This window comes from Bombus terrestris, chromosome 1 (genome assembly GCF_910591885.1).
Source record: "Bombus terrestris chromosome 1, iyBomTerr1.2, whole genome shotgun sequence".
Taxonomy (NCBI): domain Eukaryota; kingdom Metazoa; phylum Arthropoda; class Insecta; order Hymenoptera; family Apidae; genus Bombus; species Bombus terrestris.
In genome coordinates, this window is record NC_063269.1 from 12,812,569 (window position 1) to 12,837,256 (window position 24,688).

The 24,688-nt window shown below is 33.0% G+C and overlaps 1 protein-coding gene across 1 annotated transcript in view; it reads right to left on the reverse strand.

The window, feature by feature from the left end:
- LOC100642393 (protein tipE) overlaps window positions 1-24,688 on the reverse strand; it is a 38,501-nt gene that overhangs the window by 8,090 nt on the left and 5,723 nt on the right. Inside the window, exons 3-5 of the mRNA XM_003393369.3 lie at window positions 14,998-15,285; window positions 13,830-14,023; window positions 9,506-9,825 (exon numbers count right to left, since the gene is read on the reverse strand). Of these exons, the coding sequence (XP_003393417.1) occupies window positions 9,506-9,825; window positions 13,830-14,023; window positions 14,998-15,285 (802 nt within the window). The remainder of the gene's footprint in view (window positions 1-9,505; window positions 9,826-13,829; window positions 14,024-14,997; window positions 15,286-24,688) is intronic.

Consider the following 24,688-nt stretch of genomic DNA (forward strand, 5'->3'; position numbering starts at 1 on the left):
ATTGTATTCCACTCGTAACGTTCATGTTTCATCTGATATCTTGGGGTCGAAAAACGAAAGAAAATTAGAGATCGTAAATTGCGAAATTTCAAAATCCTAATTAAGATCTTTAGTGAATATTAATAGAAGAATGTTACTATTCGTCTGGTCTCCAGGAGTAGATGACCACGAATAGGTAGACGAGTAGTCGAGTAAAACAAAGTCGCAAGGTTCAGAGTTGACCTGACAGAGAAGGGGTAAAAGCAGGTTGAAAGTGGAAACGGGGTGAGTTGTTGGAGTTAGGCTAGAAGCTGGGATGGAGGTGGTTAGGTCAGAATCGATGCTTGCGTCCTTGCCCGGCCTCACTCACGCTACTCACGCATCCCATATAGAGGTTGATTTACGTATAGGAAAAACGTATGTACATGGTACACATTTCATTGTAGATTTAAAACGAATTAATTGCTTGTGGTTTGTCCAGGAAATTTGGTTGAAAAAGATGTTTGTACCATTTGGAATATTTAATATGTAACTTTCTAATTTTTATCCTTTGAATTTTTAATTCTTTTGAATGTAATATTTTATACTACTTTCATTTTACGATTACTGTAAGATGATATGCGAGAACTATAGGTATCGCTAAATGTAAATACATATATGTATGAATGTATGTGCATACATAAATATATAAATATATATCTAGACAAGGAGTAAATCTATCAATCTTTTAATTACCAATGAGAACTATGTGAAATAACGTTTTGTACGATTATGTTTTATAAAAGTTTATCCATTTGAGCAAGAAAATAAAAGATTTTATTCTTTCTGTTTGTTTAACAAAATGTAAATATATATTTCTTAATTTCACGAAATTGGAATTAGAGAGATCAATTGACCTAATTTAATTTCATAAACTGTATTCATCGTTATTTTCGTCTTTGTCTGGATGATGTTTTACATTTACGCTAATTAAATAAACACATGAATGTACATTCAGATATGGGCACGACGCAAGTAACATCGTTTATGGTACTTCATCGTGTTTCTGGTCGTCGCAAACGTCGAACAAACTGATATTTGACTTCGTGTAATTTCATGTAGTATATGATTAAATTCGTGTTAAGTTCAGTAATCTTAGTCTATCGTTAAGATATTAATATAAAAAATCAATTTATCAACCTGTAATATACTTGCTATAATTTCTCCACAATTATTTCTAACAAATTTAATGTCCTCATTATCTCCAAAGAATAAGTGTGCTGGGAATTAATTCTGGTACCACGACCGTAACTAATTACATGTTGCGCTTCGAATTCTGATACGCGCCTCCTAAGAGAAATTGATTACATTGCGGCAAGTAAACTAATCGTCGTGGGACACCGAAAAGCCGATGGGAATTTCCTATTAAAGCAATTCGAATCTTTGACGAGCAGATAGATCTGTTCGCTGTACTTACATATCATTACGTAGATTGACATACATGACGTACATTACGTAGGTTCATAATCAGTATCGAGCCATTAGAAGAAATGTAAATATCATCGAAATTCTACTATGAATTCAGGTAAGATATCGATCCAATATAGATAAAATATACATATCTTGGAAGATCAAAGGATAGGAAAGTATCCTCTCTCACAAAGCTGGTTAATGTTTTTAATTTATTTTGGAAAGGTGACTCCAATACTGTAAGTTATTTTAAATTAATGAGAGAAGATCGTAAAAGAGCGCAAGTATTTTTTTGTCTATTTTCTTATTTATTTAACTTTTTTATCTCTAAATTATTAATAGCCGTAAATATTTACTTGTAATTTGTAACGCAATAAACAATGTTGATAATTTCCTAGCAAGATGAATAAGAACTTATTGAATACGAATATTTCGATGTTCAGGAACTTGTGAGAATTGATTGTATCTAAATACTAGAAGGATAAAATTTAACGATTTGAATTCAAGCGTTCACACAGTTTACGCGACAAGTTATTTAACTGTGAGGCATCCTTAAGGAAGAAAGCTTTAGTAGCAGTTTTGGCAAGCCAACAACGCTATTATCTCTTGCCGCTTTGTTCGATGAGCTCCTTTCTCCACAATTCCATTTTTCTCGATAAAACAGAAGAGCTAACAATGAACCCGAAAGAGATTCTTTTTTCTCTTTTCCATTAAAAGTGCAATCGCGACTGTAAACTAGATAAAATATTGCATTGTATTAGGTCGTTTGATTTCCTTTCTGTGTCTGAAAAATTCAATTTTCAAAAGGTCAATAAATATTATCAATAAGTGATCTTTCTATTTTTTTTATTTGAAATTTATCGCATATCGTTGACTGTCAAAATTTTAATGCCGCTGGTGAAATTTATATTCTCTATTTCGAATAATAAATCGGATGATAAATTCGCGCGTTTCAGTTTTCTATGACATTTTTGATTTAATTCCATCAACAGATAAATGCTCAAGTTCATTCATACATTGTGTAGTTGTACGATACGATAGAGAAATATAGAAGGGGAATATGATCTCTTCTAGAGATCACGCGAAAATACAGAGCTTGTCAAAAGAGTGGTTTGATTTCAAAAAAGATAATAGTTTTTAAAAATAGAATTAGAAATCTGCATTAAATTTTATATTAATCCTCGTTTCTGATGTAGAAGAATCCATCATTCTAAAAATATGTCAATTAAAAAATTTATTATGTGTAATATAATCTTATGTAATAAATAAAAACTAAATTTGTTGACATTCTTTCTTTTTTTCAAAAGTATGAGCTACGAAACTATTGTGAATTTTTTGATGTAACACATATTTTGAAATGTCGTGTAGTAATCCATTGATTTCGCCGTAGACTATAAGGCACTCACTCTCTTTTCAACTACACCCTATATGAAAACAGGACTCCGTGTGTCATTAACAGTATTTCTAACATCACATTCTCTAAACTCTCAAGTATTTTCAATTTTTATTACGAGTTTCTTTACTATCGATATTTTCGAAATGTAATTTTTTACATTATTTCATTACATACATTACATTGAATCATGTATATTTTAAATTAATAACTTAGTAATGTACAACAATTGAAAAATTTAATTAACTATTATAGAAAATAATATCGAAATTTCACTTCTGTAAATATTCGATAAGTACTTTATGTATATTCCAGCCTCTCAATTTTTTAACTAATTCCCTCTTCCATAAGAATTTTATTTTTTATTAATTCTTTATCATCCTATCCTAAAGTTATTAGTTCCATATTTCGAAAAAAATTAAAATCTACAAATTATTAACTTTTCTACTTTCACATATTTATATTGGAATAAAGAATAGGTAGACATTTTTTTGCATGAAATGTAGCTATCATGAGGATAAAAACCTTCGTTTAACTCAAATAAACGTTTAAATTACGCCAAAAAGAGGTAAGTTAAATTAATTGAAATCGACAGAGTTCCGTGATATTTTCATTACGAATTTTACAATTTCTCTCAATAATTAAACAGCGAAAAAGTAAATTATAATTTCCGACCTTCTCAGTGCTCTCATATAATTCTTTCGACGAGTCAAAGCACCCTTCCATTTATAACATAGCTTGGGAAAAACTCCGGCGACTGGTAGTCTGGAAAATAAAGTTTCCTATTGCCCGTTCACTGGAACTTCTGCTATTTACGAGAACAGCATAATTTTATACTTTCATAATTTCGTTGGCAACACCGAAATCAAGCAAAGAATCGCCTAGTTTTCTGATCTCAATTCGAAAACTGCAATCGACAGCGAAGAAACTCGATAAAGACAAAGATTCCCGGGAAGAAATAGGAAGTATCGTAATTATTATGTAAGAAGAATAAATTTTACAAGGACTATTTTGTATAATTTAATTAAAGATTATCACATATTCTCGAAGCAATTTCATTGAAAATGTATTTCGATCTTGGTGGAATCGTGAGGGTGCGTCAACTTTTTTATCGTTACGAGAATAAAAATATGTTCGAAGAATAAAGGAATTGGAACAATGATACCTAGAAAAGAAAGATGAGCATTTGACCGTGTTTTCACTTGTTTTTATTGTGTGAACATGCTAAATTCTGCTTAATGTAACGTAACGAACGGAGAAAAAACGTTATCGGAGAAAAGAGTTGCGTTTTATTCGGATATCGAAGGAATAAAAATCGTCCTACATACTATAATATCTGTAATTCGATGATAATTGTGTCTACAAATAAATTATATAAAAACCAATTACTTATTTTATGCTAACGATAAAAGAGGAAAATTGCCTTTCACGATTGTACGATGAAGTTTTAATTTCAGAGGCACTCAACGCACAGCGAATGATAATATTTCACTTTTTGCAGTCAAAATTCAAATATCCCTGAAACAAATCTTTATTTACGTCGGATTTCTATACTTCCGTTCGTAAAAATATAAATTTATATAAACATCCGAAGTTTATTTAGAAATAAATCCAAAATTTATTATCCGACAAGCTTTTATATCTCTTTAGTTCAAAACATGTGTTTTTAAAATCACGATCAACACTAACAGAAAATCCGGATGAATCTTGTTCGACATAGAAACGAAATATTTCTGCACGATAAGAGGATGCGATTCAAACTGGTGTACATATGTCAGATCTATCATCAGTTCATATTTATCTACTTAATTCTGTTCTACGTTTTATCTCGCGAATTGTTGATATTGCGACCGTTACAACGGTTATTTTGACGTTGGACTCACATTTTTCATCTGTGTAACATTATCGTCGATGCAACTATAACGCATCTAGAGTGATATGAACACTGATTGAAGTAACTGGAGCAAGGAAGTCGTTCAATTGTCTAACTGAGCTTGATTTCTTGTAAAAGGATTTATTCCTTTTGCTCTATCGATAACTGATGTTTTTTTTAGGGATTTTTGGGAGATAGCGAAGAAAATTGATGTTGATAAAGGAAAAGTTATACTACAGATTCAAGGGATAGGTTCCGATTCGTTTCTAACGTAAGTATGTGTGCCGAGCAGAGCATTGCGGAGATTGATTTTATTCTATTTGTGTGCCTACGAGAGCGTATTTTAAACGAGAAAGAATATTGCGAAGGTTCACGCTTTTATAGAAAATAGTCTAATATTTATCGATATTCTATTAAATAATTTAATAGAAAATATTTCTAAAGTGAAACGCTTATAATTTCGAACGATTAGTATTATAAATTGTACGGAGAAATTGTAAAATAAATGTTTCATGTATTTCAGGCATATTTGCTTCTTCTTGAAGTTTATATGTTTCACAAATTGCGAAAATGAAGCGTTAGAAAGAGTCGAACAATTAATAAAAATATTTGTGACGCAATGAAAATGGTTCATCAAGTTTTGCAATTGAACATGTGGGACAATTTCGTGGAAACACATTATATAATAAGCGAGTTCAAACAGGGAGGAACGTCGCAAGTTTCCACGTTAACGTTATTACCGTGCTTTCGTATTGCTAAAAGCAAAGACAGTTGAACGCTCGCTTCGGGTAATGAGGTTGCGTTAAATTCGCATTCTCTCCAGTTCATCGTCCCTCTTCTCAACAAAGACGATCATATTCCGGAAAGTCTTTTTTTCATTTTTGATCTACTTATAATAGCTTTTCATGTAGATTAACGATATCTTAATTATACATTTACAAGAAAAAACGAGCATTAAAAATAGATCTCTTTGAAGATAAAACGATATACATACGTAAGTGTATTGTAACAAGATTTCTTCATTGCCAAAGATTTAAACCTTCAGATACACTCCGTTATACCATGAAAAGCAAAATAATAAAAACTTGAAAATAGAGTGGCTTTATCTTTCGAACCATGTTATACAAATAAGAGAAACAATTTTAGAACATTTCAGTCGCAGAATTATCAAGTAAGTAAGAAAATTTTATTCTTTTACGATTGAAATGAACAAATACAAAATAATTACTCTCATGGGTAACTAGCTTCTTTCTTAAGAGGAAGCAAGTTTATAAAATCTGGTTTTATAAGAGTCACAGTTTTAGAGGGTGGGAAATCTCTTTAATACACTGCTTCTAAAGCATCTTTGCTGTTGAATTTTTTATTCTGTGGACGAGCGTTAATAAAAGGTAATCGTAGGCGAGAATAATTATTTTGATCGATAAAGTCGTTCTTTTTTTACATTCTACACGTTCTTTTGTTATTTTCTCGTCTTTCTTTTTTGGAAGAAACGTTCTAATGTAATTTTATTCTATCGAATTCTTAACCTGAATTTCATTCACGTAAATCCTTTAAACCCTTTGTAGTTTATTGGCGCCATTACAGTGGCATTGATAATGTGAAGATTGTTTCTTTTATTCTTTTCACCAATAAAGATAGAATACGGAAGAAGGCTACTGAATAAATAAATTCACAGAAATTTATGGTTATTTTTCTTAAATATGTTTACAATACTATGACTCTTATTTACTTCGAAGGAGTAATCTTTTACGGCTTTAGAATCAATTCAACCATTCATTTCAAATACTTCATAATTAATAAACTACTTTTCCAAGAACTGCTCAAAATTTTTAATCCTGTTTGCTGAACAGTATGCTTTATATACGAAATCTGAAAGAAATCGAACGATACAAGAATATCAAATCCAGTTCGAAGTAGAATCGCAGATGGCTAATATATCCTTTGACATTTCACCCGACCACCAAAGACAGCAACGTAAACGGAATTTCCACGCATCAAAACAAACTTCACTCCCACCGGAACGCTCTCTCTACCTCATGACACGAATCCTGACAGTTCAGATTTCCTTCGACAAACATGCGACAACGTTAAAGATCTTCGTACAAAGGGTTAAACTGCGTTTAGGGTTAAGCCAGGCGAGCATCGTTCGGAAATCTCGAGGCCATAGATCCGATTCAACGATGGCTAATCATATTCGATGCGCAGGCCGCAGTGTTTGCGCAGCCGAGTGATCGGATATCTTCGGTTTGTCGCGGGCCACCGGCGAAATTGACCGTGTAATCATCCGATATCGACGCTTTGTCGAGCTTGCTGACCGTGTGCCACGGATATTTATATACCTACGATCCGCGAACACCGTTCATCTCGAGCGTATTTTATGCCTGTTCCCGCGCACAAAGGCCGCTCGATAACCGTTTTCCAACGACGATCACTCCGTTCTTCCCATTCGATGGCCGTGCACTCTGGGCTAAGCTTTTTGTCCTCGCGAAGGAATCTCTCCGTAGTTTTACGCCGATCGGATCGATACTCCGCAGGATACGCGAGGAAACGAGTTCTTCCATTTATGGATTCGCGAGAAAGTGCGAGTTAAAATGGAAAACCGAGGGTGTTCGAAGTTTTTAAGGGATGAAGAAGAGATTGCCGCTGCTGTAATATCGTGCAGTCTTTTGTGATGTTGATGGATATGTGTTCGTGTGTTCAGGAAAAGTTCTGATAGCGGTGTAATGTTTGAACTATTACGAGAGAGTGTATTGAAATTCCAATGCAGATGTTGAAGGATTTTTTAGACGTGGTGAAGATAGAATGATGGTACATATAGGAATATGTACTCTTCTTTCTTTCTGAAGGTTTCAAAGGTGATGAAGATATTCCTAACATGTTGGAGAGATCCTGTCAGCAATATTATATTTTAAGAGTTTTGAGAAAGATGCAATGGAATTTCAACAGGGATGTAAAAATTTCGTTTGAGCATGATAAAGATCCAATGGTGATCTATATATCTTCTTATATCTCCGAAGATTTCACAGTTATAATGTTTATCGAAAAAAGCAAAGATTAATTCTCTATATGTCATTTATTAATAATTATAACGATTTTATTTATGGTGAACTTTGTCAAAGAATTCTATTGCTATAAAATCCTAAAACCTAACCCATTTTAGGGTTCTCATATAGATAAGTGCAAATAACAATCGATATAATTGCACTAACATTCTACTGTATTAAATTCTTCAAATCTTTTGTTATATTCTCATGCGTGAATAAATACAAACGTCACTTAACAAAATCAGCTTTTAAATTTTTTTACTTTCAACGAGTAAATCGTGGGAAAATTGCTTTAACACGATTACATGGTTAGAATTAACGATTTCTTTAAACCCTAGGCGGCTGAGTGTTGTTAGATTGACCAGAAGCCCTATGATCCAAGTAACGTGGTACTCTAACTACCAAGGCGCTTAAAACCACCCAAGTGTCCCATTAACGACGTTTGTTTTGGCTCGACTGAATCCTGACCATTACCTGTGGTTTATTACGCTATTAGTCGTAACAGCAGAAATACGTGATCTTTGATATGTAACCAGTAAAATATGACTCTTATAACACGGTATCATAAATTCTCGAAGCTGTTTTCGAAAGGCGTATGTTAATCTCGTCGTGTCCGAAACTAATCCTTTGAGATGCATTTTTCAAGAAAATTATAGGAATGTTACATTCAATGGAGATTTATGACGATTTTAGGGTTTAAAATTTGGAAATTATTGTTAGTCGATACGAGTATTTTATTTTGCTAGCGATAGAAATTCTGCGTAAACGTTTGTTTAAGTAGAAATGTCTTTAATATTTTAAAATTTGTTTGTAGTAGAGATTGGAGAATGAAGTATCTTTAAATTTGTATATTTGTATATAATTCAATAGTAGCATTTTAACAGTTTTTAATACTTTAACAGCATTATCAGAAACTATGTTTCCTTCTATATTGCAAGTATTAATTTCGAATATGATTTAATTAACTAATAAACTTTTGGAGTTTATCTGTTGTTTGCTCGTTCAGATTTTCCAATTTTCCAAATAGTCTCCGCCAACAGAAAGTGGTGATATCATAGATTTATATACATAGAGTCTCGATAAATTGGATAGAGAAAAGAACCAGTCAGTCAGATTGCTGAAATGGGATTCGAACCCCAATTTTTCGTTTGGCAGGCTACTCGAAGCGATTGACCTATTTGACCTATCGATAAATTCTTTCTCGCTAAATCGAATATTCGAAATGTTTACTTCCTGTTGAATTAATCTTTAGAGATTAATCATGATACAACAAACATCCAATATTACGTCCCTCTATACACAATGCTTCCACAATTAATAAAGTTCGATATTGCATATCGACAATAGTACTTTCTCAGAGTTCAGAAACGCTTGGTCCTGAAAGAATTAAATATAAGAGCATTTTCGTACTTGTTTAGTACTGCGACTACTTTCGTTAGAACTACGAAACCCGAATTAACACACATTTTTAACAAACCCAGTTGAACACCACTGAAATCCCAAAACATTCTCTCAGAAGTACACTCAACAACTGAACAACAACCGAACAAACCGAAACATTCTCAACGCCACAAACAACTCCACGTCCATAAAATCTCGAGATATCTAGCTTAGTTCAAGCATCAAATTTCTAACCTACTTCCCACTTCTCCTCGACCAATTGCAACTAACAGTTTTTCTCTCTACAAGATTGTAAGGCACGTGAGAACGAAAATGGAAAACACAGAAACAAATGACCTTTTAGATCTTACAGATCTTCACGCTTACCCATGAGTGTAGTATGTGTTAGGTATCTCATCCAGGCTTTCTCTGCTGATGTCGTCAGCCATGGCGACTTTCAGCTGATGCCCGAAGCTTGCTAGGTCTTCCCTGAAAGCTTCGCTACCGGGCGTAAGGGCGCCGCTCGTCAGTGGTAGAGGTGTCGCGTTACTTCCTTCACCCTCTCCGCCGTCCTCGCCCTCCTCGCCGCCCACGAGGACCACCTCCTCTTCGTTGTAGATCTTGAAGTAGGCGATGGTGAGGTATATCACCGAGATTATGAAAGACGGTATCGGAATCGCCATCGCGTACACCAGATTCATGTAAACCTACGGGGAACACGTCACTCGAGCAACCTCACTGGATTGATTGAGCAACCTCAACGTCCACTTCCGCTTTCGTGCGGCATATCAAAGAATACCTCGTACGCACTGAATCGGTTAGGGGAGTTTTGTGGAAAGGATTTATGCGAAGAATTTATCGAATGGGATGTTTCAGTTTGATGAAAGCAGTTGTCTCAATTTGTCGGAATAAATATAAAGTATCACGGAACAAGTATCTTTTAAATTATGAGAAATTTTCATTCAATTTCTTGGAAGCTATAAAAAAGTGTGAGCCGAGCAACTATAATGTAAAAAAATAATCTAAAACTCAAAAAAGAATAATGACTATGGAATAGTAATTTCCAACCTAGTAATCAATAAAAGAAAGATCTAAAATATCCAAAGGTAAAATTTCCTCCAAAATCTCGATCTTACTATCGATACATAGACACGTGTCCATAAAATGTCCTCTAAGACCTGTATTAAGCGAAAACAGCTAATAAAAAACTATTTCATCAACAGCACATTTTATCTCCGTCCGATACCAAAATTCGCGTCTTCACATTTTCATCCAATGAATTTCCTGGTGGTGTCAAACAATCCAATGTCTGAACGCATCTCGAGGGCGCCGTTAATTTACGAAATTGACACACGTAACGTGGTGGGAGTAGCAAGCTTTTCCACCGGTAAATCCACGATGTTATCGTCGCTTTATAATGGTCAGAGCGTTCGTTCTATCTCTCTCGGTCTCCCTTCTTGTCCATTTTCATCCTTTCTCGCTCATGCGGATTCAATTCTACCGCAGCTGAAGAGCGGACGAGCGAGAAATTTTCTTTTCTTCCGGACAGCGCGGCACGAGTTCCATCGAGTACGATGGTTCCCGTCTTTGTCGTCGGGTCGTGTATTCAGCCCGCTTGAAATGCATTGTCCGTCACCGTACAGGCGGCCACGTTTCCGTAAACGTAACGGAATTCTACTGTGCCTCGCGCCGGAATATCGTTTTCCACGCTGAGATACCGTTGGATCGCTCTTTCCAACTCGCGACGCTTGTTTCTTTTTAAATCCTCTTTTGGAATTTTCCATCGACGCGCCACCAGTAATTTACGCGAATTAAGTAAAGTATGCGGAATATTTCCAGATTTATGGAAACTTTTATTTGAGATAAAAGTGAAAAATAATAATTTCGAATAATGTATCTTTTTGACTTTATTATTGACTACATTATAATTTTCATTTTATTTTATTTTATTTTATTTTATTTTAATTATTTTCAATAACATTCTGTGTTGAGATCAAATAAATCATTTTCAAACAGTTTCCTGTTTTGGCTAATTTTTTCATGTAATTATTTCAAAGTAACTTGTAGTCGAATAAAACGATGTATTATTTGAATAATTATGGGTAAAACATTTTATTCAAGTACTAATATCGAAGCCCAATTTCTTTCAGGCGGATCAATGACTATTGCGATTTAATATATAAAATAATAAATTAAATGAATTTGCTTTGTTCCTTCTATAATCCTTTTGTGAATAACTGTATTCATTCTCGTATTATCCTCTTATACTGCAAACTCAGCAATTTATTGTGTTTCATAAGAATGCTTTATTTCTACATTCTACTTTTCAAATATTCTAAAAATCCAATTTGATACTCACGAACTGTTCACTAAAAATATCTCATAATCAACGGATCGTTGAGACAAACCATTTTACGCTCTCTCGTAGATAAATTGCCACCGCGGATTCCATTATGCAATTACATTCTCGACGCCCTTTTTTGTTCACCCAGGTACTTTGTAATTTTGTCTTTACTGATATCAAGTCAAGAGGGAAATTTTCCCTTTTCTTCTTCGTAACTCTTTCTCCCCATTGATGCAGCCAATGCAATCGGCATCAATTACTCTAGCTCGCGGCTCCGTGTCTTTATGCCCAAATTAAAACAGATACCGATCTCCGTTAATAATGAGCGTCGTTACGTATTTAACCATTTACTGGGGAGACGTTGTTCGCTGCATAATGCACTATGCCCTCAATAAGCACCTGCAGTATCGATTCACGGTCCGACGTTCCTGTCTACTGTAAACTCGCACGAAAGTCACACACATAAAGACTATTGTCGCGTGACTTGTACGTACAAGCACCGGGTGTAAATCGGCGACGTCTAGAACGCGGTAACCGGGTTACACCTTGAAGCAAACGACACGTCACTGCGACGAGATACGATTCTTATCCCTTTCGATTATCGTAATGTTGATTCAGTTCGTAAAGACCAATTCCTCTATTTTCAATCCTGTCTAGAACGAGCACCAATAGTTCACGTTTCGACAATCAACGTGATACTTACTGTCGAATGATTCATATGGTAAATAATATCGTGAAGCTGATTTTTTAGTACCATTTGTTTTTCTGCTCAGTCTTACATCGTGATGAAATGAATATTGAATTCATTTTTCAATAATTAGCGTGGCATTTGATGTCGAACCTTTGACATGGTAAACAGTATTATCACATTTTTCGTTTTGGGAAATTGATTCGATTCTCTTGTTTTTATTATTTATAATGAATTTTTTAAATATAATTTTCGATCTTTTTGTAGGTTATGATTGTACTTGACGTACTGACTCTGCTTTTGTAAGATGCTTGGTGATTAAAAAACAGAAATATTTAATTTTTTGTTAGTTATAATAAATATCCTTGAACATTCTTCATACAGATGTAAGTAAATATATTGCAGGTTAGAAGAATATCAGGTAACATGATCAAGATGAACGGTAAAATGTCTGATCATGAGCGACAGAATCTACTTGCTACACTTCTCACTTCATTTTAACGACGCCGACATATTTTATAATTAATTTAATTTATATCAAGGTTTTGTTACTCACTCAAATATTTGAATATGACTTACGATTTGTAGTTTAAAGTTTTAGTCAGCATTTCTCTTGTTATCTCAATATCGCTATATTCATGTTCTCTGTAATATGCATATCATATATAAATATCCTTTTTCCTGCATATCTAAATAAGATCAAGATTCAGGAAGAATAGATAGTAATACTATCTATACCAATAGGACAGATGCACATAAATGTGAATCAATAATAATATCCATTTCTTTTTTACACAGAACAATAAACTTAAACGATAGAAAAATTCTTGAGGCGTAGCACATAACAAATGTAGAATATAAAATCAACTGAATTATATGTATAGAAACCAGATACGTTGCATACCTAAATGCAACAACGTTCCGCCCAGATCAGTGTTTTACATAGTACGAGACAAATTTGAAGTAAATACGTACATGCAGTCTATAATATAAGATCGTACATATATTATCTCTCTGCGGGAATTAATTTTTTTATGAAACGTTTTACATAAATAAAAGATACATATAAAAAAAACTAATTTTCGCAGGTATCAAATGCACAATCTTATGTCGTAGGCTGTATATGGGATATGGCAATACGTATGATACAACTGGACAGAAGGTTATTTCACATGCAAAATTAAGTCAAAGATCTAGAATAATTTTTCACTTAAAACTTTATTTTCAAAAGAAAAGTCGAGTACTTGTCGAGTACATATAAATTCGACTAATTTTCGATTGGAGACAGGTGCACAATCGATAATAGGTTACCTATATTCGCGAAAATAAAATAACAAATGAAGAATAAACTGATAAAAAGGTATCAACTGCGCCTGTACTGGATAAATTATTAGCTAAATATATTCAAATTCAAACTTTTAGAAATGTTATTCCACATTTTTAATTTATTTACACGTACTCACTTGTATCATTTCAGGAATTATTCAAATTTACATATATCTTATACTTGATAAATCTTCCAACTCAATTTTCCCACAAACCTGAATACTCAAATGAAAAAGTTGTATTTCAGATTTTCGATTTATTTTTGTATACACATGGAATAATCTTCAATCTAGTTGTACCATATTGCCATGTCCTGTATACACACATAGAATAATAGAAAATTATAAAAAGACCTGCCACATGTCGAGTTCGCTGATGACTATCCCGGGATCCACTTTCGAGTAGTAACAGCTAAAGTTCTGCCCTATGTTGGCGTACTGCCGGTAGAAAATACTGCAATTCAGCATTGGAGGGTATCCACAGCCTTTTACGTTGGGGAACAGCTTGGCCCCGGTGAAGTACCACTCGGAGTCGTTGCCCATGAGCCCTGCGAACTTCGCCTCGTTATCATCCTAGTCATCTCGTCCGACCGTCGACAGACATTTCCATCAATGAGAGGGTGAAAGTGGACATTGTTAGTAGAAAGTGTTTCTCTAGTGACAATATGGTCACTGACGTTCGAGAATTCGAGAGTTTGCAGGTTCAAACGATAATGAATTTTGCTATTTCGTTAGTGGAACGTGTTGCACGATGGTTGTTAGGTTTTCATGGTTACAGTACTTGACCCTTTATTTTCTGCGGTCTTTCGTGACACTCCTCTGCGGGGTGGATCATTTCTGACATTTAGGAAGTAGGTCGAATTTCTACTGTCGTGCGGAATTGTTGTTTTATTACTCTTAAATATGTTTTTGTAAGTTGGTTTTGTACCGTGTATATACGTATTTTGAAATATATCTACTCGGTGATTTGATGTATTAAAAATATATATCTACGTTAATCCAGATACAGAGAAGTTAAATTTCGATCATTTTTATTTTTTTTTTATTGCCATATAAAGATTACCATGTACAATCTTAAAAACCATATTGGTATTTAGAGCGATATAAAATTGCCTTCTAATATACATGAAATAGATTTTCAACAATTTCTTTCTAAACACGAAACTGAATACTGCGTTAAGATGTTCTCATATAGCAGTCCCTCATGTCGACAGGTTGAAATAAACTGGGGAAAATGCTAGACCAAACTTCCTTCTACGTTTATCGTTCTATTTTATTATAGAAACTAATGAAACTCTCTTGTAATCGCGTTTTAAACATTCAACGCATTGAATCACGCTTCCGCCGTACGGTACATTTTCCTATTACCTTTGTGCTATATGAAATTTCCCCCCTTCCAATATTACTATTAAACTGATCATGTCAGAATTATCACTCGTATATTTTAGTGTTAAATTAGATCATCCACATCACATTAATAATAAATATGTAGATGAAAACGGCACAGTATGTTGCCCTGTACCTGTAGGAAAGGGTTTCGGCAGTCCTGCTTCGTCGTCTTCGGCGAAGTCGTCGTCAAGGTCCTCGATATAATCGTACTCTCTCAGGGAGCGTTCGTAACGCGGTTTTCCCATCATCGTACTGTCTTCGTCGTCCTCGACACCTCCTACCGCCCCGCCTCCCTCACCCTGTCCATCGCTATCCTCGGACGTATTAGTCGGTAGCTTGTAGTTAACACGTATTTGCGTGCAATCGTACAGCTCTTTGGTGCAACCCTCTCTACAGGATGTCCATGAGCAGTTGCTCGTACCTGGACTCAACGGATCGTTCATGGACTTTCGTCGATTGAAGACACGAATTTTACGGGGACCAGACACGAAGAAACGAACTATCTTAACAGCAAAGAGTGGTGCACGCCGAAAAAGTAATTCGATGCAACTTAAAAGTTTTAGAATCGAGGCTTCTTGGTATGAACCGTATTCTTAAGGAAGAATTTTGAGGTTTAATCAGTATTGCAGTTATCATCATTAAGGGGCTATTGATGTACCGCAGATGTTCACGCATTTATGGGAATTTTAAATCTATAAGAATGTAAAAGAAATAAAAAAATAAATAAAAGGTAAGAAAATAAAATACCCTACTCCTGCTTAAAAGTTTGGAGCATAGTAGGACTTCTAAAAAAAAATAATTTGTTCAAGCGAATAAAAGTTTTATTCATAATATCATTAACTTGTAGTATTGAAATCGTAATTAATAACGTTCTTATTTCTCAGAGAAATATGTGAAAGCATTTGTTTTGTCTGAAACTAACTGTAATACTGTGAAACGTATCTTACTCGAGAACATGGCTCACACCCTGAAGTGACGATTCGAAAAATTCTGTAATACCGGGATGTAAAAATCTTAGATCTCTGATTGATGCAACTTATGTGTATCCGTGGAGTAAGTGGAATTAAAGACTGAAGAATTTAACATGTGAATCAAAAAGCTTGTGGAAGTGTTCATTTTTGAGGTAATATTTGAGAACTGGGTAATTATATATGAATCGTAGTATTGTGCGTAGTTTGCTGTTACTTTCGCTTTGGAGGATTTTGATAATTCTAGCTGGTTTGATAGATCTGTATATTAATCTATATCGTTTGAACGTATGAATTTATTGTATAAATTAAAAGATTGAAGATAACTATGCAGATTTATTACATTTAATTACGAGAGGTTCTATGCAGCACAAAATTTAGATACATATTTGATACTATTGAATATAGATATACGTAGATTATAATTATTCGATAAACATTGAGAAACTGGAAATTTGAATACCCCGATCTAGCTATAAATTGATATTACGTAATAACATAATTAAAATAAAATGGAAAGTACAAGTTACTACGTTATATGTATATATATAATATATATTATAAATATAATTATATTTTATATTATATTATAAATATAATTATATTTTATATATTTTATATATATAACATATAATATACTATAAGTTACTAAGTACAAGTTATTACTTTAATACTTAGTTTAAAAATTTGTTAAAAACATTAATTTAAAGATACTAAATATCTAGCACCAGCAAATTGAAACTCAAATACCAAGGAAACACTTTTCATTTATGAGAAAAACAAAAACAGCAAACTACTTTTAGAACTTAGATATTCTTATCAATAAAAAGCATTGGATAAGTAATGGAACATGCACAATTTTTCGACGTGCATAGTGTCATACGAAGATATACCAAGAAATAAACGAAGACAAAGATAGTTGAAAGACACACATGGCATCATTATCTCAACAACTGATCAAGTTTTGTACCAATCGTATGAAAGAGAATCAATAGACAAGATGGAAAAAGGCGAAGTTGACCAGGGAGGAAAAATGCACGGTGACTTCCTCGAGATTCTTGAGTACAAGAAAATTGTAGTAAAGTTCTCAACTTAGTCCCTGAGGCAGGTTACGAAATCCTTGCCCTGACCTCGTCTTCCTCCTCGAAACTTTCGGAGAGAAAAGCTTCAGCAATGATGTAGTTGACATACCGGGTCACACTTTTGGATAACGCCCAACGTCCGGAGATTCCAGCTTAAAAAGCACGTCGTTACAATTTTAATTCTTTTAAGGCGAGTTTCAGTTCGAAACACATGCGAGGAATGTGAACATCCTGAATTTTAGTTATCGACTGTTGGCAAGCTTTGATTAGTAAAATATAATTAAAATCTTATTTTGTAAAATAATTTTACTGTAAAACGATAAATAGAAATTCAATGCAATATATTTAGATTCTGTATACAATAAGACTAAGCTGTAATTGGAATATCAAACGAATTTTCAAGTTATCAAAATTAAATAGTCCGGTCGTTTGTGGAATATAACGTTGCAAAGTTATTTGCGAAGTTGCGTCAAGCAGAAATTTTAATTGTAACAACATGGTGCCGCAACAACGTCGGTGGTAATTCGTATTGTTAATTAACCGCAGTTGCAAGGCTGTTCTCGTATAGGGATGAATATAATTTAACTTCGTGCATTTTCTTCCCTGCGCAAATTTGCCATCGAGTTCGTGTTCTCGCTGAAATCCTATTACGACACATCAGCTACGCGTAATAATCTTAGCAGGACTTGTCGCTGACACTTGTTCAATTGTATATGAAGTATTTGTGTTGAATGAACAATGTTATCACTAAGTGACAAATATTTTGAGAATTAGGTTCCCTTGAAGTGACATTTAATCAATCAATGAAATTATGTGTTCTATAGAAAATTAGAATGAAATATTTAAATATTAAAATACCAAAAGTGTAATAATAATAAAGTTTTATACAGGAAATAATTTAAATTTTTAGTTATAATTTCATTTTAATTTAAATTTCAAATAGTCGTAAATTTTAAATGGAAATTGTTTTGTTTGAAACATGGATTCGTTTCTGCAATTTTCATGATAAATTAAGATAAATGCTTCTGACAAATGTGCATTCAAGGGATTTGCATATATGCACAGATACATTTATAACTATATAAAATTTATACCAGAGATAATACAAAAAAGCAGATTATATAATGCAGTCAAAGTTCATATAACACGAATATAAATAGTACAAATCTACGAGAAGTCCGAAAATACATTGAGGACATCTACAGAGAGAAAGGATGGAAACCACGACAATTAATAGAATATGAAATACCAACAGTAACCAACATGATGACATATTCCAGAGAAACGAGACACATTCATATACAAATATCGCCAATCTTGGAACAACTGAAAATTGCATTTGGTGTATGTATGTATATTTAGACTACATGCAATACATGAAATCTGAAGGTAGAACAGTGTATCCTAAATACCTAAATAATGCACTATGAGTACTTAAGTAAATTTGTTTAACGCAGTAAAGAGTCGAAAACTTCAATCTATAGTTATATTTATATTTATTATTATATAGAGTTATATTTCACATTTCGCAATTGAATTAAATTATTCCACTCAAAAAGGAGAGCATCATTTTAATCACGATTTTAGGTAGTATTCCTTTTATAAATATATCATAACCGACTTCCATTCGATTTCCAAATTTAAAAATCGTGTTTTTTCGTTTTACAGTTATTTAATAAAATTAAAAAATTTGTTCTTTACTTATTATTATTGCTTACAGAAAATAAGAATATTACTAAGAATTATAGAAAAGGTCAGATGGGATTAAAAGAACAATTTAAAGAATCCTATTCTGTAATCCTTAATCCACCCTCCTATGATTTTTCTCTTCTGTTAAATGAAACGCAACAGCTAAGGCTCCTTACGTAATTCAGCTAATGTTGTCAGAAAAATTTTATAAAATATAAATTAAAAATTACTAATCTCAAAAAGGATTCTGTTGCATAACTGTAACAAATATGATATTAAAATTAGACATATTTCAAATATACGAATTATAACTGATTTTTCTATGTAACATAAAACTATAAAATTGCAAGATTGTAAGAACTACGAGCAACGAAAGTCTATAACTTACAACATATAACTCACTCACTCATTCACTAATAGTTTTAATAAATTATATTGTGTAAGAATCTTGAAAAACAGAATTACGATTGGGTAGACATAATAATATTTGTAATAATTCTTCAAATGCCTTTCTTTCAGCCCTTCAACGGCGTCGCGTCGAAAACGAACAACCGCCGAGGGGAGAGATTTCGTTCTTTTGAGTGAAGTGAGTACAGGCTTTCCTGGTCGCCCTCTAATTAACGTCTAGACGTACCGCTACAGAATTAAGCAAGGATGGAGTCCGCCGTAGATATCGATGCAAACGATCGTGACAAGAAATGAGGTAACAGATTGGACGCGCCGAATCACCTAGAACTTTGGTAAACGACGACGTTATCGATATATGGCCGTAATAACGCCGCTAAAGAGGTACTAGACGGAGACGAGGCTAAGATTGACGCAACTGGTGTCTTTGTATTCACAGCATTCAAGTCGGTCTTGAGCAATCCGAACATGTGTCCGCCCCTATGCCTACACTCTATATATTCCCTCTTTCGTCACCCTTCTGCTTACACTTTAAGGCTTCTGTCGAATGCCAGCGGCCGTAGGCGGCTGGTATTCTCCAACGATCGGATGCTTCGACGTTTGCTTCTTTACGCATATGTGTGTGTATGTATAACTGCAGGGAAAACAAAAAATTTTTCCTTTAAATGCAGTCATTTCACAGATTACGTAATTTAGTTTCTATTGTAGAAATAGAATGTGTATTTTTTAATATATAAATATTTTAAAAAGTACCTACTCGTATTCTTTTGTTTTCCTTTAAGCAATATATTGATATTTCCTAAGACGAATGTATTCGATAGATCGATTAGAAATTCAATTAAAATAGAATTTACTCATTATTTTTTAGATATTGTCATATTTTAATTCTTATCTTACTATCTATTATTATTGTAATCGTAATGTTACCGTCACTAGCCGAGGTTTATTAACATTTTCAACAAATTTCACGTATATATTTATCCAGAGACTAATTGTATCGTGTTCAAAAATTATCAGATAGGTAAAAACTAATGTTTCCCTAAATCTTGTGTTAGGTGCGTGATATAATATAGTAACAATTGATCGTATATTCTCCAATGATAAAATATTAAAAGCGTCAAGACAGTTGTGCGTTTCCAATGGCCATCGGTAGCATTGTTCGTAAATATCCAACGAATTATTTACAGAAACGTCGAAACTTGCATGTTATTGAAACATTCCTATTCTTTCGTGACAAAACGAATTTCCCTGTATGGAAAATCAACAATTTTCGCCTGACAACTGATCACAAATATAATTCCTTGTCTATAACTGCCAAAATCGATACGTATAGTTACGAAAATATTGTCTAGAAGAATTATGATTGTCACTATCACCTTGCATGGTTTTTTATCGTATTCGAGAAATTGATTGACGTTGAACGTGCAACTGACCGTCCCATGACAACCGCTACAAGTGTTTCGCAGTTCAAAAAGCTATCCCATCCTATAAACCCTTCCTACCTCTCGTTTTAACCCTACTGTTTAAATCTTGTTTCCATGAAAATCAACACCACAATGTTTGCCGGAAATATCTATGGAAACTAGGCCTTCGAGGTGGTCGAATTTAAATGGGGTCGCAAAAGACGTCGATACCTTTTTACGTTCTCCCTTACTCTACTTAAATAATATTAATGCTCGTCGTTATTGTTCCTCATTACCATACGACATGCGATCGTAATTTATCGATAGGTCCCATTTCACGATCATTTATTATTGTATAAAACATATTTACATGAAACTCTCATCCGGTGAATTCTTCTTTTTTTTAAATATATATGTATACTCTTCGTTATTATTTGTTCTTTTTTTAAAATCAGGTAGGCGGTGTAACGATGTAAATCAATAAGTTGCCACGATGGTTATAAAGACACGAGTTTGTAAATGGTTATGAAAGTAATATCTAAATGTGGTGAACGAGATATCAAACGTTCGCAATCGAAATGAGTAATCGTTCTTCAGCAGAACTATCGATAAATATCTCGTTACATAAATAGCGCTACGATAACCATTTGTCAATATGCATAAATAGTTATCGTAGAGGGAATGTTATATTTCTGGAGATGTCTATTTTAGATTCTATATCTGTACATTTTTATGGAAAAGAAGAAAGAAAGTTCAACTTTATGAGATTTTTTTGCTTCTCGAAAAACATGAGAGGAGTTCTCGAGAAATATTACAGTATATCTCTGCTGGTTTTTACGTTTCAAATATGTACACATTCGTGTGAATCAATTGTTTCGGAAGATTTGGTTGCGTACTATTTAACTATTACGGGAGATTTACGTTTATTTATGATACCTTCCAGTGACATGTGTAGACACTGCGCCTTGGGAAAAATATGGGAAAATATGTTGGAAAAATCTAGTATAGTAAGTAAATTCATTGAATCTCTGAATTATTCTTCAAATGGACAGAAACTATGGAAATTTATTTGCAGTGAAAAATTTTGAGTACTGAAAATTAGATACTTCGATAAATGTCAAGAAACAGATATAATCGATACTAAATTTTAAATAAAATAAAAACTGTCCCATTTTATATTTTAATTTTCATAAAATGAGACAAAATGAGTTCTGTTCATAGGGATGTGTTATTGCTTTTACAAGTATAATGTAAGCCGACGAAAAATCATCGTGTCACTGAAACAAGTATAATTCGAACGCTACGACGCCCTTTCGGAAGATGTCATACCGTTTATGCGCATATTTTTACCTTTCTTAAATAATGAACAGAAGGCAAAGGTCTCTCGGCCGCGAATCTGAATTGTCCCATTTGAATATTAAATTAAATGTCATTGCCTCCGATCCGTGATCTGATATGCAATATTAAATTCGTCGTGCAAACCGTCGAAAGACCGTCTATCAAAACAGCTCTCGTTATTCGACTTGGCTGGAAATAGTTTTCTCAATCATTCATGCAAATCGTATATTCCGATGGTGACCCTATTTCGTGAATTAGGACGAATCGATTTATACATTCCGCAGTTCCTTTCACGCATATCCCATCTTTCCTACGATTAGAACAAAATATTACACGTATACCAACATTTTCAACGTCACTTTGAAATATTTATTTATGAATATGGGTGGGGAACTTCCAGAAAAAAGTTTATAGGACAAAATAACGACTTGAATAAATTGTATCTTCTAGAGAAGTACTAGTTCTAATTTTCTAGTATCCGTTATGTTTGAATTAATAACTATGTATTAGATCGCAGATTTTTATGCAATTTATAAAAAATTTAAAATCTAAGAATTTTAAAAACAATATGCAGCGATATATGAAATATCCAGAATATTCATTGTAATATTTATTGTAATATTGTAATATTCATTGTAATATTTTGTAAGTGAAACATTCTTTTTGTATTTACAAAATAAATAAATATTTCAGAATATTTAATTCAACTATTTGACTGGAAAACACAGTCGAGTTCTATTATATTAGATTTCATTGAAGTTTTCAAAGTAATTGAGATCATCATATTGGAATATCATTCGTTTCAATATTTGGGAAATCTTTCTCCCGAGTAAGCATTAAATAATTTAAAGAATTTGAAATTACGCATAAAACTTTTTAATAAAAGGGCTAAAGTTTTGACGTGTTAGACTGACTAAGTTAGTTAATCAATTTGCAAAAGATGATAGAATTAAATAATGCAGCACTTATTAGACAATTTAATATTTATCATACAGATTTATTGTGTTTCTTTTTTAGAAAGCTTCTCGCTTGGTAAATTGAACATGAACACTTTAAATAGACGTTGAAAGACAGAGTTCATAAAAGCTGAATTTAAAAGACGTACCTGACTGATTGATTAAGAGATGTTCTGTTTCCAATTAGAACACTGCAGATTGGATTATTTGGAAATTAATTGCGAACTCTGCAGGTTTGTTTTTGTAGAATTGTTGTAGGAAGTTACAATCGATGCTGCTTCCATCGAAGGTTTTAAGGAACGTTATACGTTGTTGATTTCGTTAATTAATTCATCGATTGATGTTGTCCATTAATCAAATAATCGTTGGTTAAACGTTTCATAAAGGATTAATGAAGTTACAATCGATACTGGTGAACAGAAATATTACGAATTTGACATATGTCAATAGAGGGTTGCATATTTTATGAGGAGTCGTAGAAAATCCATTATCTTTTAAATATATTATTGCATTCTTTATGTTACATTTTCCCTTGAACTTGGTGTAATTTTAATCAATAACCATGATATAAACCTTAGGTTTTAAATATTGAAATAATATTTTTCAAATATTTCCTAAATCGAAAACAATGAAATATCTAAATCAAGTTACTTTAACCGGTAAGAATGTAATAAAAGCACATTTTTTAATTAAAATCGAAACATTTATATTATTATATTAAAATAATATTTGTTGAATATTTCCTAAATCCTTCAGATAATAAAATATCTCAAATTTTACTCTCATATAGTTTTATATAAAACTCTCTAACTACTATAATATATCTTGTATATATATTCCTATTTTCACCAGTGTTTTTGCGAAATGTGAAATATACAATTGCAATGAAGACAATTTTTCCTAAATCTTTACGTCAACCGTGCGTCCTTGTTCCAACGAGTATATGTACCGTATATTGTTAATACTCATTCACTGCTAAATGTACCCCAAAGACGTACTTACATACAGTTACATGATGCTTAATCTCACGCGATGATCACACCATGGAACACATAGAAAAGAAATTATCGAGAAAGTATGAGAAAGTAGAAAAATAGGAGTATAGAGACGAACATAATTCGTGTCATCACAGGCGTGGCTTTATATAGATCAAAGAGATCGGAAGGAAGGAACGTATCAAATAGTTCAAGAAGGAATTATTTACTTATATACTTTAAACGATGAAGTACGCCTACGATAAAAGTCGATGAACGTTTAATTATGATAATGGAGCGTCCTGCTACAATTAATGAAATTTGTTGAAGATACGATACAAAAAAGAATAAAAAGATGTTTAAATGATTGAATTAAATTTAAAATAATGAAAGTGAAGAAAAAGATACAAAGAAACGATAAAAATATTTCGTTAAAAATTTTAGAAAGTGTCCATCAAATTCGAAGTTAATTTAAATATGATTTGTTGAAAGATTTGTGATAAATAGATAATCATAAAATTAAATCAAATATAACATTTTCTCACATAGTGTACAAATAAATAAATAACATAATATAAAATAAGAATTACTCTTAACATTAGAATAAAAGTGCTTATTCAAGAACTAAATTTCAGGATAACCTCAGAGATTCATAGAACACGTATTTCAACTAAACTCGAATCTACATCCAATATTAATTCACACTTATAGAACTTCCAATGTAACTACCAAGAAACTAAAGACAAAGTTCGATATTAAATCCAAAACCAATTTCCAATTAAACACATAACTTATATACGTCATCTTTGCTATTTACTTTTCAAAAAGAAAAGTCCAGATATATATATCAAACTACGATATTACTAGACTATTCCAACTTGAGCAAATCATACACAAAACCCAATACATTGAAACAACTTCAGGATCGTTGAAACTCAGAGCTCTAAACCAATCGATCTAAAACTTCGTAATCATCCGAGGGATAGAAGAAAAAAGTGACCTCCAAGAG